Here is a 15,659-nt window from a genome sequence, read left to right as displayed (position 1 = left end):
TCCAGCAGGCAGGCTTTTTTCGTAGTGTTTTATTTTTTGGGTTTTTTTTTGTGTGTGTGTGTGTGATAACAAGTAATGTTTAAAAGAAAAGTCCTTGCTGGTTTGTTGTTTTGTTGTTGTTTTGTTTTGGTAGTGGAATCTGAACCCAGGGGCACCCTACCACAGAGCTACATCCCGCTTAGCTTAGGCCTAAATTGCTGAGATTGGCTAGGAACTAGCAATCCTCCTGCCTCAGCCTCCTGAGTTGCTGGGATTACAGACAGGCACTACCATACCAGGCTTCTATTTTTTATTTTGAGGGAGGGTCTGCTGAGTAATCCAGGCTGGCCTCTGACATTCCATCCTCCTTTTTCAGCCTTCTGAGTAACTGCTGTACTCCTAGACCCTAAACCCATACTTAATCTGCCCACAGGATAATCAATTTGAGAATGGAATTATGCGGACAGGAAAGATGGCACAGCATGTGCCCTCCTGCCCTCCATGGGTTGCCCTTCTTACAGTAAGGGTGACACATCTGTCCTAAGCAGGAAGGGTGTATCTGAAAGGAAAAAGAAGATGGTGACTCCAAACCCAGGTCAGAACTGAATTTACCAGGCCCTCTTCTTCTGAAGGGAAGGGCTAGAGAACTCCCACCCTCTCCTCAGACCTCAAAGACTTAAACAAGAAATAGCCCCACAATAAAGTTTCAATCTCCGTTTTCCTGGGTCTCTGTTTCCCTGATTTACTGCTCCCTTTTATGGTTGATTTCACTCCAGGTCATTCAGGCTGCAACCCTTCACACCTCCTCTTATTCCCTGCCCCCACCCCTTGCACAATCTTGTTTTGTTTTCTTAATAAAGCACATCACTTGCACAATCTGGCTTTGTTTTCTTTACAACCTTCGCTTGAAATTATGTTTACTTGTTGATCTATCTTCTGGCCCTTAACCCTGCCTCCCCTACATTTTAAGATTAAAAGCTCCATTGGGACCTGGACTTTGTGTTCATCATTGCTAGAAACCAGTAGGTGCATAAAGATGCTGGGAGGAAGCGGATATTCTCATACGAAAGAAGAAACCCTGGCTCAAAAACCTTCGGAAGCACGGCAGGTGAGGAGCCAGTCAGTTCAGAGAGGGACCCTATGCCCGCGGGGGCGTCAGATGGAGCATCTTGGAGGTGCCTGGCGGTGCACTCACTCGGATCCTGGGTGGTCCTGGCCCCACACGCGGAAGCGGCGGGGGCGAAGAGTTGAATGAACCGTGCTTGGGGCCAAGGAGGCCAGGGGGCCTCTAAGCTGAGCAGGAGCCGACAGGACCTCACAGGCTTTGGAGACCGCCCCTGGGCTTCCCTACTTCTTCTCTGGAGCCCTGGCCGCCTTCCCTACAGAGCGGGGTGTGGGCAAAGTTGGGAAGAACCTTGAAAACACCGCTTACATCAGGCGGTTTAACCTTTGCTGTCTTGTCTTCCCCAATATGTGATTTTCCTTGTGTTCAGACTTGTTAATTTCACTGTGCACCAACTTTTACTGCAAAGTTGATTTTATCATTCTTTTCTCATTGGGGTTGTATATATTTGGTTTTTGTTGAGGGGATGGGGTTGCTTCCAAACAAGTTGCTTCACTAGCTCCTCTCCATTAATTCAGCAATAGTTTGTTGAGCTTTCTGCCAATTTCCTAGGATTTGATTTTTAAAATTTAACTCATAAAATAATAACCCAATGTCCATTTTATCTCAAAAGGGATGTTGCGAAGTATGATCCCCACACACAATTTTTTTTTTTTAATATTTACTTATTTATTTATTTTTAGTTTTTTAGGCGGACACAACATCTTTGTTTGTATGTGGTGCTGAGGATCGAACCCGGGCCGCACGCACGCCAGGCGAGCGCGCTACCACTTGAGCCACATCCCCAGCCCCCCCACACACAATTTTGTAGTTAACCCAGGGCTCCCTATTAAATATTCCTTCCTTACTCTCTCCTTTGCAATCTCTTTATCATATTTTTTTCTACAAAATGGAATCTATTTCTGGTTCCTCATCCTATTTATTTTTATACCAATATCCTATTGTTTTTCTTGCTACTTTGTTCTGATACCATATATTAGATAGGTGGGCTTAAGCATCTCTCACAAAAAGAAAAAAAAAAAAAGTTATTGACAAAGCAGTTCAGTAGTTACCAGGGGCTGGAGGTAGGGGAGAAATTGACCACAAAGGAGCAGAAAAGAGAATTTTGAGGGGTGATGTAATAATTCTATGTCTTGATTATATGGTTGTTTATACAACTCTGCATTTGTCAAAACTCTCCAAACTGTACCCTAAAAAGGAAGAATTTTCCTGTGTGCAAATTATACCTTAGTAGGTTGGGGGTGTAACTCAGTGGCAAAGTACTTGCCTAGCATGTGTGAAGCCCTGGGTTCATTCCCCAGCACAGGAGGGGGAGTATAGAGGGGTGTAGAACATGCACACTTGGAAATGCAGCTTTCTTTGCACTTAGTCCTAGAAGGCAGAGATAAAAAAAAGACGGGATCTCCTATGGCTGGTGGAGGTTGGGCAGTGGTGGGCGATGCAGCCACTGCCTTTGGCTCCACTATGAAATCCAGGAATAACCAAGCCCAACCAAGGGGAGCCATAGCTGCCTTTCTGGCCTCCCCAGCCAGACTCCAGACCCACCTAAGTCCTCACCTCTTCCTTCTACCCTCCAGGTGGCTCCAAAACAGTGCCTTGTCTTCTCTCCCTGATCTGTCCCTCCTTGCAAGTCCTAAATTCAAGCGAGAACCACCTACCTAGTTTGCAGGACACAGAGCAAAATGAAAATGTGAGGCCTTTTGTTCAAACATTCTTAAGAAGTTCAAGATGGCAACAGCAGAGCATAACACCAACTGTAGGGGCCCTGGGTGCTGCACAGGTCTTACACACAGAAAACTGGTCCTGGTTTTAGCCCTTTCCTTTGACTGCTCAGGGAATCCTGCACCAGCTTACCAGACTGACCAGGATCTGCTTTGCTTCCCATTCTCCTTGTTCCCCTCCTAAAATTCCACACAAGACCCTCTCTGGAACCTGCCCCAAACTTCCATATGTCCTATGTCATCGCCTACAGAGGCCTGCACCCTCTTTGCAAAAATGTTCCCTAAAATCTACATCCCTCCAGTCTCAGAGAAATGTATTTTCATGCTCCCTTTTTCCATGTTCGGCTCACTTGTTTGATGACATGGAGGCCCCTGTTGTCCTGTGTCAGTGTATCTGAGCTCAATTCTCCTCTGTCTTCTTCATCTCCTGTCTGGACCTGGTCACTATCTGGAACGACCTTCAACAGTATGGACACACACTGTCTCCCTCCTCTACACACAAGTGTCAAAGGGCAGGGAACTTTGTTAGTATGGCTTACTCGCCTGAGAATGACATCTGGCCCAGAGGGAGGCCCTCAAACACCCCTATAGAATGAATAGTAACTAGCTCTGGAACCCCATGCTTGACATAGACTTGGCACAGAACAGGTATGTATCAACAATTAGCTCAGAGTTAGAGCCTTCCCTATCTTCCCCACTTTCTCACCTCAAAGCCTTCCTACTCAGGGGAGGGCTCTGGTCACCCTGCTTCTACATCTCTCCAAGTGCCTTTTGGGGCTGGAACCAGAATGGGCTTGGGGGGGAGGAATGGAAGACACTGATCTGCTCTGGCAATACCCTCAGCTCATTGGAGACAGAGAAAAACCAAGAAATATAGCAGCTTGCAAAGAGCTGATGGAGAGACATATGGACGTGTAAGCACTGCAGAGGAGGTGGGTAGTCCAGGAAGGACTTCCTTGAGAAAGCAAGACCTGAGCACTTCCTGCCTTCTGTGTGCAATGACGGACACCAGGAGGCAGCCCAGGAAGACAGCTGATTCTCTGCCTCCCTGGCCAGGTCCAGAACTTACTCAAACCCTCACTTCTTTCTTCCACCCTCCAGGTAGCTCCAAAATGGTGCCCTGCCTCCCCTCCCTGTGTCTGTCCCTCCTTGCAAGTCTTTCAGTCCAGGATCACCTGCAGAATGAGGTAGAACATCCAGAGGGCTAAGTCAAACTGTGGAGTTCACTGAGGTTGGAAGGGGCATTGCTATCAGTGATCCTGGAGACCAGAGTCAGAGACCTTCCGTGAGGGGTTAGGGGCCCAGAGAGCTGCTAGAAAGTGTAATACTTAAGTGAGGATCTGAGGCAGAGAGCACAGTGCAGATCTGGCTGCCTGGGTCAGATGTGCTGGGGAAGGGGATTCCAGGGGAAAGCTGAGCCTGAGAGCAGCTGAGGGCCCAGCCAGAAGTAGAAGGGAGGGGCTTCCCCAAAGCAGTAGCCACAACAGTGACAATGATAGTGACAGTGACACTTGTGATCAGCTGGCCCTAGGGCCACTCAGCCTGCCCGGGGACCAGGGAACTGGTTTGCCCAGCACGGATGAACTAACCGGTATCTGGTTTTGAGACACCCCAGCTTTAGCTCTCCGGCACCCTCCCCCTTCTTCTGGGCCTGGCCTTGGTTTCTGGCACTGCTGCCAAGTTTTGGTACCGCCCACCCACTCCCCGCTGGCTGTACTGGCCGGCCCAGCTCCCTAATTACTGGGTGGAGAGCTGTTCTGCAGAGCTGGTATACCAAAAGGTGGGCCCCAGCCACTCTGGGACACGTGGGCACCCAGCCTAACCAGCTCCTGGACACAGGGAGGAAGTAATCTAGGCTTCAAGCCAGCATGCAGGTCCAGGAAGTGGGAAAACCTCAAGGGGTCCATTGGCCCAGAGATCTGGGTTTAGAGGGGCCTATGAAATAGGAATACCCTAAGATCTGGGGGGACTGGCATGCCTAACCCAGATACTTCACCTTTCCCTCCTCAGGCATTAGACTTGAGCTCAGGAGTGAACTTAAATGGGTCTTAGTTAGGCTCAGGGCTCCATCCTGGACACAGGATTGACCCAGGCCTGGCCGGTGAAGCTGATTCCTGGCAGGGAGAGCCAGGAACCAGCTTTCCCAGCCTCCAATTCAGGAGCTGGTTTTTGGAGGCCAGGTGCCCCAAACACACCTCCTTGGGCACACCCACCACCCACAAACACATCTGCCATTCACAGGGCCATAAACACAGCACCCCCGGACAAGTCACACGCTACACTCATGGCCCCAAAAAAGGCGAGGCCCATCAACTCATGTGCCACAATTCCCAAGGAGGCTGGGATGTAGTCCACACTCCAGCAAACTCTACAACCAGGATCCACCTACTGGGCCTGATGGGGGGCATGTCAGGAATAGCCTGGGAAGACCAAGGGTCAGCCAAAGGGAGCAGCCTGGGTTTCTACATGAAATACTTTTTATTTGGGGGCAGGAGGAGTACTGTGATTTGAACCCAAGTGTGCTTAATCACTAAGCCACATCCCCAGCCCTTTTATTTTTTGAGACAGCTTAGGGCCTCACCAAGTTGCCACAGTTGGCTTTGAACTTGTGATCCTCTTGCCTCACCCTTCTGAGCCGCCGGGATTAGAGGTGTACACCACCATGTCTGGCTACATGGAGTACTTCTAAGAGGTTCCCTGAGTGGCCCTACATGAACAAGGATTGGAGGGCAGATGACTGTGTGCTAGCTACCCTTAAGCAGGAAGCACATCAAATTCACCCTGTGGCCCCAAGCTCAAGGGTCCAACCAGAGAAACAGTAAGCACTAGATGCATATAGCCGCTCCAATGATATATGTGTAATAAGCTGAGCTTCTCTCAAAAGATAGGGAAGACTCCACTTGCACCAGGTCACCACCTGGAGGGGAGCAAAGTCCCAAGACTGCTGAGGGACTGGGGTAGCTGTGGGTTTTCTAGAACCTGAGACCATCAGCAGGAGTGCAAGAGGACTGACAGTTCCAAGGCCAGGTAAAGAACAGAGGTGGGAAGTGTGGGGCTGCTTCTTCAAGAAAGAGCTTTCCAGAATACAAATTAGATCAAATCTCACTCCTACCTAAAAATACCCAATAGCCTTCCATTGCTTATGGGGAAATGTTCCATTCCTTCCGGTAAGATCCTTTACCAAATAACCCACAAGCTTTCCCTGCCAAGATTCTCTGCACCTTCCTAAACTTCCCCCCTCACCCACCCATGAAGAGAGAGGCACACCACAGCTGGACAGAAAGATAGGAGGTGGGCTCCAGAAGAGGTAGAGCTCACAGGAGCTTTTGGATGCCCCCACAGGATGCTGTCTTAGGCTGGCCCCAATCCAGCAGAGGCCTGGGCAACCAGGGCCCAGACTTTCCACCAAAAGGAACATTTCATATCCTTGAAATGCCTTTTGAATCGCCCTTTTGTTTTTTTGTAGTTCCCTAGTATTGTTCCTTCTGAAAAATCCACTGGTGCTGAAGAAAGGAATTTCAACCCACACAGCAGCTAAGGAACTGTGTGGTACTGGAGCAAGGAAATAGGATTCCTCCACTCTCCAACACATATGATCAGCAGCTTCACAGACAGGCACAGGGCACACCTCCCAATGACCATGACCATGAAAGGAGCTACAGGCCAGGTCAACTCCCAACCCTGACTATCCATAAAACTGGACTCTGGTAAGGGCAGGCTCAATATATCACCCAGGGCCTCCTCAAAGAAAAGGTGGTTTTATTCTGGAGGAGGCCAATGTTTCCATCCCAGCCTCCTTCCATTAAGGAAGGCCTCAGCCCAGCTCTCTAGCCACCCTCCCTTACACCTGCCCTTCCCTATCAGTGCCTCTGGATTCTCTCATCTCCTTCATTGGGCCACACCCACTCCAGGGAGCAGGGCTGGGCCCTGCCTGGGTGCTTCTCTGCCAGAAGGGTCTAGCCCTGGCTCTGTAGCCAGCACCTTATCCTGCCCATCGCCCACCCCTGGATCCTTCCTCTTGGGGGCCTCCCATCCCTGGGTCGGCCTCTGCACATTCTGCCCCAGACCAGTGAAAGGAGGGGTCAGCTGTCTCAGGGCATCTTGGACAGTGCATCTGCTGTCAGCTTGCTCTGCTGGCCTCAGATTTTGGAGGACTCAAGTCGAGGACTCCAGGGCGTGGGGGGCTCCCGTAGTGCCCGCAGCTCCTGCTCCAGTGCCTGATTGCGACGGTACATGTCCATGTAGCCCCCCTGGATCTCCCGCTGGTAGCGCAGCACCCGCTCCTTCTCTTCCTGCCAAGTCCTCCGTTCCTGCTCAAAACGCAGTGCCTGCTCCTGGCCCCGGAGCCGTTCTTGCAGTAGCTCTGCACGCAGCTGTTCAGCACCACCTCCAGCCTCACTACCTCCTGCCTCCCCCAGCAGCCCTCTGCTCTTGCAGTCATCGGTTTCACAGCTGCCTGAGGCTTCCTCCCGAGGAGCCTGTTCCTGTAAACTGCGCACAGTCTCACGCAACCTGGCCAGCTCTGCGTCCTGAGCCTGGGCTTGTGCCCGGAAGCCCCGAAGTTGCGTCTTCAGACTAAATATCTCAGCCAGTTTCTGTGCCAGCTCTGCCTGGGCTTCCCGCAGTTGCTGCTTCAAGAGACTAATCTCTGCGGTCTTCTGGCACACCTGGGAGATGGGGGGGGGGAACACAGGATGAACAAGGGCCAAGCAAAGTAGCTTGGGGCCTCCTTGAAGACCCAGATGCTCCAAGGTGTGGGGAGCTGGTTGAGGGAGGTGAAATGGAGAATGGGACCAGGGCAGTGGGGATGGGTGTTTCTGAGTCCCTGGCAGTCTCTCACCTCCCATCGGGCTTCCTCCTCTGGTCGGCTGCTGGAGTCGGCCTCTGGAACTGGACCTGGGGGCCGAGGCTCAGAGGTCAGGCCCTGTTGAGCCCGGAGCTCCTTGCGCAGCCGTCGCTGTTCCTGCTGAGCCATGAACAACTGCAGCTGGAGGTTGCGCTCGCTGCGCTCAGCTTTCTGAGCCACCTCATGCAGCCGCTCCACGTACAAGCGCTTCAACTCAGATAACCACAACCGCTGGCGCTCCTCTAGCACCTGTCACGAGAAAGATGTTCACAGAAGGGCTGACCAACCATGCCTAGATTTCCACAAGGCTCCGCCCCTTGGATGCAATCCACCTGTGCTCCCATAGCTCACCACCACCCTAACACTTCCTCCACCAATAACTCCTTGGGCAGTTATTAGAAGACAGAAGCCAAGACATCTCCACTCCCTCTTTTTTTGAGACAGGGTCTTACTGTTTTGGCCACGCAGGCTGGCCCTGAACTCCAGATCCTCTTGCCTCATCCCCCCAAGTACCTGGGACTACAGGTGTATGCTACCACACCCAGTGTTTCCCAGAGACATGTGGGTGAACCATCTGGGGTCCCTCAGTCTGGCTCATACACCAATGCCAAGGGACAGAATAGGACCCTAGGATGGGGCTCACTCACCTGTGTGAAGGGGTTGGAGCCATCCTGATCTCCAAGGTCCCTCTTGAGATCCTCACAGGTCTCAGGCAGCAGGGCTACCACCTCCTCTGCAGTGGAGCAGGAGAATTCGTAGGGGGGCGGTGGCTCAGGCAGGCAGCTCAGCACAGCCAATGGCCCAGCCTCCTTGGGACTCCTCGAGGCCCGGTCCAGGGAGCCCCCAAGGTGGTTAATGTGGCCTAAGGAGGAGCTGAAGGGGCTGGGACCTGTGCCAGGACTGCGGCCAAAACTGCCCCCACTGGAGGAATCAGACAAGCTGGGCTCAGGCTCAGGGCCACCCTCATCTAGGCTGAGGGCATGCAGCAGTTGTGCACGAGCCTGGCTGGCCCTGGGCCCTGGACTCAGGGGTGGGTGGCAGGCCAGCGTGTGCAGACTACCATTGCTGCGCCATAGCTTCTGACCCTTGTGGGCAGCCAGGCTCTGCATGGAGAGGAAGCCTTTCCCGGTACCTGCTGTAGGCTTGAACACTGATGGGCGGATGCGGCACTGCCAAAAAGAGAGGGCAGGTGTGAGGGAGGTCTGTGAGTATAGTAAACTCTGCTCTACCCTCCTGATGCTCCTGTAGCCCCTGGGAATCCTCTGTGAGAACATGGGGCACATGCCACCAGGAGGAATTAACCAAGGCTCAAGCCAGTCTACGGCAGGCTTTCCACATCTTAGCCCATCCAACCTTCATCCCATCCCAGCAACTGGGTCTCCAAGGAGGCCCCAAGCTGCCCATCTCCAACTTCCCTGTGCCACATAAAGGACATCAGCAGAGACACACCTTATCAAAGCGACCCCGCTCAGGCAGTGAAGTCTTGCTGAAGTCACCAGCCCGAGGATGTTCCCGGTAGTAGAGGGTAGCATAGTCAGCAGGCTCATTCCGAGGTGCCCGCTTGGTGGTCTTGCCATCCTTCTTGGGGAGGTGCAGATAGCTAAGGAGCTCACGCTGGCCCAAACCTTTCCGGAGGAGTCCATCAGGTTGGCGAGAACCTCGAGACCCAGCAAGTGCTGCCCGAAGCTCTTCAGGGGAAAAGTCCTGACGTTCCAACAGGCTGCCCACGCTGCCCATGGCAATGCCAGCAGGGCCTGGGGCTGTGGCCATGAAGTTTCAACAGGGCACGGGCAGCTGCTTTGGGGAATCAGGAGGTTCCATTAGGGGCAGGTGAGCACTCACTGCCCAAATCCCCAGATTCCCTAAAACCAGGCACTTGTCATCTGCCAGCTCTTCTACCTGCCCAGGCCCAAGAGAGGCAGATGTGGGTAGGAATCAGAGACAATGACAGGACATGACTCCCAAACTGGCAAGAGAAAGGGATACAGGTCCCAAAGCCTCCTGCTCATCTAACATTCAGTTGGAACACCAAAGGGACAGCTCCAGCTAGAGTCCTGTGTGCAATGTGGAAGCATGATAAGTGGGTATGGTGGGAGGAAGACCTCAAGCAGTAGGACAAGGGCCCACCTCTCGAGACCATGCCAGCAAAGAGCTAATAGAGGATGGACTCAGGCTGTCTGACCCTGACCTTGCTAACTCTCCTGCCAAGGTCCCGACCAAATTTGTTGAATGGGGAGGAAGCATAGTGAACCAGTCCAGAATGGCTCTCTATTCCTTCCAATTCCCAGATGAACTCTTTTTTTTTGGCGGTGGGGGGGCAGGTGGAGCACTGGGGATTGAACTCAGGAGCACTCAACCAATGAGCCACATCCCCAGCCCTATTTTGTATTTTATTTAAAAACAGGGTCTCACTAAGTTGCCTGGCATCTTGCTTTTGCTGAGGCTGGCTTTGAACCCGCAATCCTCCTGTCTCAGCTTTACAAGCTGCTGGGATTACAGGCGTGCACCACCACTCCCAGCCCCAGATGGACTCTATTTCTTCTCCTTCCCTTGAGATAACCTGTCCAGCCTCTCTTCCAGTAAAGGGTCAGAGCTCCCTCAGGGAAACATCTGGCATGGGTGGGGTCGGGGGCTACAGTGGGAGGGATACAAACAGGAAGGGCCCACAGGGAGGAAGGATGACGATACTAACAGGAAGAGCCTAAGGGAGGAACAATGGTTGAGTTTTCCGGAACAGGTGTTCAGGTCTGGGCAGTGGTGGGAGGCAGAGGGAAGGGGCGGCTGGACCCCTGCTATGCGTGTTGTGCTGCTGCTATTACACCAAAACCCACCACAAGGCCAAACAGGTTTCATATCCTGACCCAGAGCAGAACCAATTGGTGTGTGACCTTGGCCATGCCCCTAACCTCTATAAGCCTTGGCTTCATGCATATGTACAATGGCAATGATAGCTCTTATCACAGAGGGATGCTGGAAGGATAGGGTGAGATAACATGACAAAGCACCCTGTCCAGGGCCTGGCCCGCAGCCAGGGTCAACACAGGCTGGCTGAAGCAGAGCTTAGTCACACACAAACATTGCCAAGTGACCAGGCTTATTCCCACCTGTGCTGGGCCTGACACACTGGAAGGTGAAATGGGTGGGTACCTAGGGTCCCCAATGGAACATGTGCTCAGCCCAATGCCCACCCTAACGCAGATACAAATGACTTGTGTGAATGCCTCCTTTTCTGCCTCCTACCCCATTGTCCCTTCTCCCATTCCAGAACAGATGCCCAGCAGGCAGGCTGCAGCTGAAAGTCCCCCACCACCCATCCAATATACTTCCGGGACACCCACTCCCACCCCAAAACAATGGTCCTTAGGAGGCTCCATCTTCCTTAACCATTTCCAGGTTTTGTGTTTGTGGAAGACAAAGCTCTCTGAGAGGGAGAAGGAGGGTGGGCCCTGTCCCCTACCCCCACTCTACAGCTCTCAACCACACCCTGGGCAAAAATAATCTTCTCAGTCTTCTTCTCCCAGACCCCAGCCCTGAGGTGGGGGATAAGACTGAGTCAGTACACCCCAGCCCCAGGAGATTCATCCAGCTAAGGAATCACAGGTGCTGGGCTCCTTCAGTGATAAGGCACTTCCTGTGACATAGTTAATGTCCTTTTCTAAAGTTAAGGTCCCTGGAGCTCAGAAAAGTGAAGTAACTTGTCCAAGGTCACAGAGCTACTGGGGTGAGGATGCCTGAGATTCCAACTCCATGACTACCTAATGTCTACTGGGGACCCAGAATGTCACCCACAGCCAAAAGAACTGAAAGTGAGTCATCTTGCCTCCCTACCTGACAGCCCCTTGCTACAACACCTCTGCCCAGAAAGACAGTACTCTATTTAAAGGTGCACTGATCTGTCACTCCTCAGAGAGAGGACAGCAAAGAAGCTGATCTCCAGCTGCCCCTCCTTTTCTCTCTCTGTGGGACCCTAGGCACCAATACATCTCCCTTTGACATGCCTCAGTTTCCACATCTTGCCCTGCCTTCCTGCTAGGGTTACCATGACAGTCAATGTCAAATGGAAGTGAAAGGAGCTTGTGAACAAATTGTTAAGTCCCCATGTGACTAGGGGATTGGGATATTGGCAGTGAAGCCAAATACACCCACCTCACCCCAAACCCATACCACCAAGCCTTCCCCTGGCAATGCTCACTTCTGTCCTCAGGGATAAATAACTGACACGCTGACACTATGGGTCCCAGCAAGGGTCTCAAGTACAGGGGAGCAGCTGTAGCCATGGACCATAACAATGCCTATGAACACACAGGGAACACAATGTCCCCACTCAGCATGGAGAAACCTATGGTACAGGACACAGGACAGCCATAGTATCATGCACAAGGTCACCACATAGCACTGAGCACCTTCAAGGACACAGACATAACAGAGGAACACCCCAGCATGAAGACTGAGGGATCCTCCCCGCACCTGGCTAGGAATGTGTACGCACATGTTCGTGTGCTGATGCTGAATGGGGAGTGTGAGGCCAGCTATTAGAAGCAGTACAGGGATTGAAGGGCACAAAGAGTGCCCTTCCCTTTGTCTTTCCTTAAGCCCCCACCCTCCACTGTCCACCCCTCCTGGGTAACGTCTCTAGCTATATTCTCAGCTTCCACAGCAGGGTTGAATCCCTTGCTTCAAGAAGGCTCCATTCATGGGCTGGGGATGTGGCTCAAGCGGTAGTGCGCTCGCCTGGCGTGCGTGCGGCCCAGGTTCGATCCTCAGCACCACATACAAACAAAGATGTTGTGTCTGCTGAAAACTAAAAAATAAATATTAAAATTCTCTCTCTCTCTTAAAAAAAAAAAAAAAAAGAAGAAGAAGGCTCCATTCTGCCTAGGTCTCAATCTAGGAGCAATCCCTTTTCCTAAAGGATCCATCCCACCTCCACACCCTCCCCCAAACACACAGACATTCCTCCCTGGCGTTGCTTGGAACCCCGGGGGAATGTCTGCTCAGGTCAGGGCTGTGAGGCGGGGCTGGAGAGGATTTGGTGAAAGAGGAGGGCGGGAGAGACAGCAAGTACCATGCAGTCTCCCTGGGACTTAGGCACAGAAAGACAAGAGAGCAGAAGTGACTAGGCTTCTGTGCCTGCCCAGATCTCTGCACAGAGCTAAAAATCCACCACCATCCACTGGCTGGGTTTAGGCTAGGTCATTAGAGGGACATCTTTCACAGGCCCCAGATGGCTCCAGAAGGGACTTTTCACTCCTGTTCCCCTCCCACTTTACCCCCAAGATTAGCAGATGGCATGGACAGCCCTGAACATAGAGGCACAGCTCTTTCGAACCAACCCTTGGTAGAACAGTGCTGCCCTGGCCACCAAGCAAAGGAAGAGAGGACATGCAGTGGGACATTCCAGCTCCAGACCCTGAGGACTATCCCTTCTTCGAAATGCACATAGGAGGGGAGTATTGACATCCCTCACTTCGGAAGAGGAAACTGAGGCCCAGAAGGGGAAATAATGTGTCCAAGGTCATGATCAGCTGCATAGGAGAAAGTGCACAGGCTTCCAGATTCTTCCATGCACATCCCAACCCCCATATGGGTGAGTCCTGCCAGCTTTGGCTTGGGTTAGGCCTTCCAGAGCCCTGGCCCCAGGGGAGGGTCCCACCACCTGCTGGAGGATCAGCCAGGCTGAGGGGTGTGTCTGCAGCTGCCCCAAAGGAATGAGACTGGAATGTCCCAGCTCCAAAAGAGGGGGCAGTGTGTGATGGGGCCTGGAGAGGGAATGGGAGAGGCTGGCATACTCAATCCCCATGAGACACTTGAAAAGGCGCAGCCTGGCAGCTGACCTCTGCAAGCAACTAACCTGTGCAGTCATTCACAGGTGCACAGCACACTACAGTTTTTCTCAGCCCTTCCACTTTGTTATCTCATGTCATCTTCACAACAGCTAGTAGAGGCAGGCAGGGCAGTGATGACCCTATCTGGACTTTACAGCCTAGAAAGAGGAAATTAATTGCCCAAAATCCCACAGTGAGAGGCAATCTCAACTCTCTGGGCAAAGCCTTCTGTACTGCATCAGGCTGTCTCAGCCAAGGGTCGGTCACCTTCTATGGACATTGCTGTATTATGTAGACTGCCCAGCCCCCTCCCCCCCCCCCCCGCCTGTTTCTCCCAAGGGCATCTGCCACCAGGCTAGTTTGGATGGAAGTCCCCTTGGCCTGGGATCCCTCCTACCTGGCCCTGAGGGTCAGGAAGAAATAGTGGAAGTGTGGCTGGCATGAGGACTCTAAGCTCTGGAAGCTGCTGGAGGCGGTGGCGGGAGCCGGCTGGCGGCATTCATTCAGTCTCGCACTTAACACACCCACACGCAGCCAGTAGGCAAAGGAGTCCTGCCTGGGAGGGCACTGGAAAGAGGGTGCTCACAGAGCTCAGAATGGTCTCCTGCCTCTGCTCCTGCCCCAGGACGGCCAGGCCCAATCTCTTCCTATGGGCTGGGGGTAAGGGTGTCTCAGTTCTCCTTCCGGATATATCTAGAGCCCTAATTTCCACCTCGTCCTAGACTGGCCCTCGCTTTGATCAAAGGCTCTGGCCCGGAATGGTACAGTGTCCAAATCGCCAAGACCCAGGAATGTTCCCTATCCTCAAGTCCGCAGCTGTCGCCGGGACCGGGCAAGGGACTAGGGGGAGAAAGGAGGAATACTGGGGGCGGGGCGGGTGAGAGGGGAAGGCGGAGAAGAGGAGGTTGACATCCCCCACAGAACTGTCCCCGGGAAGGCAGTGGAGAAGGCAAGGAATCCCCAGAACCACTGGAAGTCCTCGAGCTACCTAGGAGGCGAGGTGGGGGGACGCTCCCCTTTCCTCCTGCTTCCTGGGGCCTGACGAGAGTCGCTGGGCAAGGGGGCGGAGGCCGAGGTCAGACTTCTTCGCCAAGGGCGCCTGCCCCACCCAGCGGTGGCGCAGGGGTCCTGGGCGATGTTCCAAGAAAAGCGCGTTTACAGGGGTTGCAGAGAAGAGCGTAACCTGCCGCCTGCCTCTCCAGCGCAACCCGGCGCCCAGGAGCTGAAGACACCTGGGCGCACACCGCACGCTGCCATCCCCGCCCATTTTTCAGACGGGAGCTTCGGCCAGCTAGGGGTTGCAATGTGGCCAAGGACACCCGAAAAGCGACAACTCGGCGACTCTCCCTGCCCCGCGCGTCCATCCTCCAGCCCCTAGCGCGCCCCACTTACCATGCTGGCGCAGCGCTCGCCGACCGCCGCTCCGCGCCCGGGTGCGCCGCAGTTCCTTTGCGGATTTGAACTCTCCTCCGAAGCGCCGATTCCAGCAGAGACTGCGAGTCGGGCCAGAGCTGCCGTGAGGCAGGCACCTAGAAAACACGGGCGGCGGGCGGGCGGACAGGCGCCGGAGCCGGATTGGCGAGGAAGAGACGCGATCGGCGGCACTCTCTCGCCTGCCCTGGAGGAGGAGGGAAAACCCGGCCTGACTCACTGGCGCGCAGCAAGCCCAGAGCCCAGCCCCGGCCCCGGCCCGGGCCCCCGGATGTGGGGGGCGGGGACGGGGGGACAGCGCCCGCCCACCGGTAATCCAACCTGAGCCCCGCCCCAAGTCGGGGCGCACAGACCAGTACTGATCTGCTGGGGCCTAGGGTCCCTTAGCTGCTGTGCACCGCTGGGCTGCTACCTCTGGGCGCGCCGGCTCGGACCCGGTGGGTTCGAAGCCTCAAGCACCGCCGAGGCCCCAGAAGTCTCCTGGCCAGCTCGCCCGCTCCTCCTCCTCCAGTTCCTCCTGTCCTCACCCGCCTTTCTCTCTCTTGCCAGAACTAAACAGCTTCGGGAGAGGCTCGTTGGGTCCATCACCTCTCTGATCCTTGCCGCCTCCTATCAGGTAAGCACTATTTTCATTTTTTGAGGCTGAGCCAAAGTAGTACTCTGAAAGGTAAAGAGATTTGCTCGACGCCTTCAGCTAGTTCTCAGCAGCTGATTTGGGCACTGGGGGGGGGGGG

At 53.7% G+C, this 15,659-nt stretch overlaps 1 protein-coding gene and 1 long non-coding RNA gene across 5 annotated transcripts in view; one reads left to right on the top strand and one right to left on the bottom strand.

The window, feature by feature from the left end:
* Positions 1-5,282: 5,282 nt before the first annotated feature.
* Positions 5,283-15,264, bottom strand: N4bp3 (NEDD4 binding protein 3). 4 transcript variants are annotated; one of them, XM_048783840.1, is made up of 6 exons: positions 15,247-15,264; positions 14,887-15,112; positions 9,119-9,463; positions 8,317-8,838; positions 7,664-7,918; positions 5,283-7,490 (listed from the first exon to the last, which is right to left on the bottom strand). In XM_048783840.1, the coding sequence occupies exons 3-6, from the start codon at positions 9,437-9,439 to the stop codon at positions 6,963-6,965; spliced, it is 1,626 nt and encodes a 541-aa protein (XP_048639797.1). In that variant the 5' UTR covers positions 9,440-9,463; positions 14,887-15,112; positions 15,247-15,264; the 3' UTR covers positions 5,283-6,962. The 4 variants fall into 4 exon arrangements, with proteins under 4 accessions (XP_048639797.1, XP_048639803.1, XP_015348262.1 ...); XM_048783846.1 differs by lacking the exon at positions 15,247-15,264 and adding an exon at positions 13,521-13,652 and having other exon boundaries at positions 14,887-15,129; XM_015492776.2 differs by lacking the exon at positions 15,247-15,264 and having other exon boundaries at positions 14,887-15,134.
* The window catches only part of LOC107148182, a 35,895-nt gene continuing 35,463 nt past the window's right edge, over positions 15,228-15,659 (top strand). The window contains exon 1 of the long non-coding RNA XR_007340877.1: positions 15,228-15,541. This is a non-coding gene — a long non-coding RNA (uncharacterized LOC107148182). The remainder of the gene's footprint in view (positions 15,542-15,659) is intronic.

The sequence above is a fragment of the Marmota marmota genome, unplaced genomic scaffold (assembly GCF_001458135.2).
Source record: "Marmota marmota marmota unplaced genomic scaffold, marMar, whole genome shotgun sequence".
NCBI classification, from domain to species: domain Eukaryota; kingdom Metazoa; phylum Chordata; class Mammalia; order Rodentia; family Sciuridae; genus Marmota; species Marmota marmota.
The sequence above is the reverse complement of the archived record's forward strand: the minus strand, read 5'-3'. Positions and strand labels throughout refer to the sequence as shown.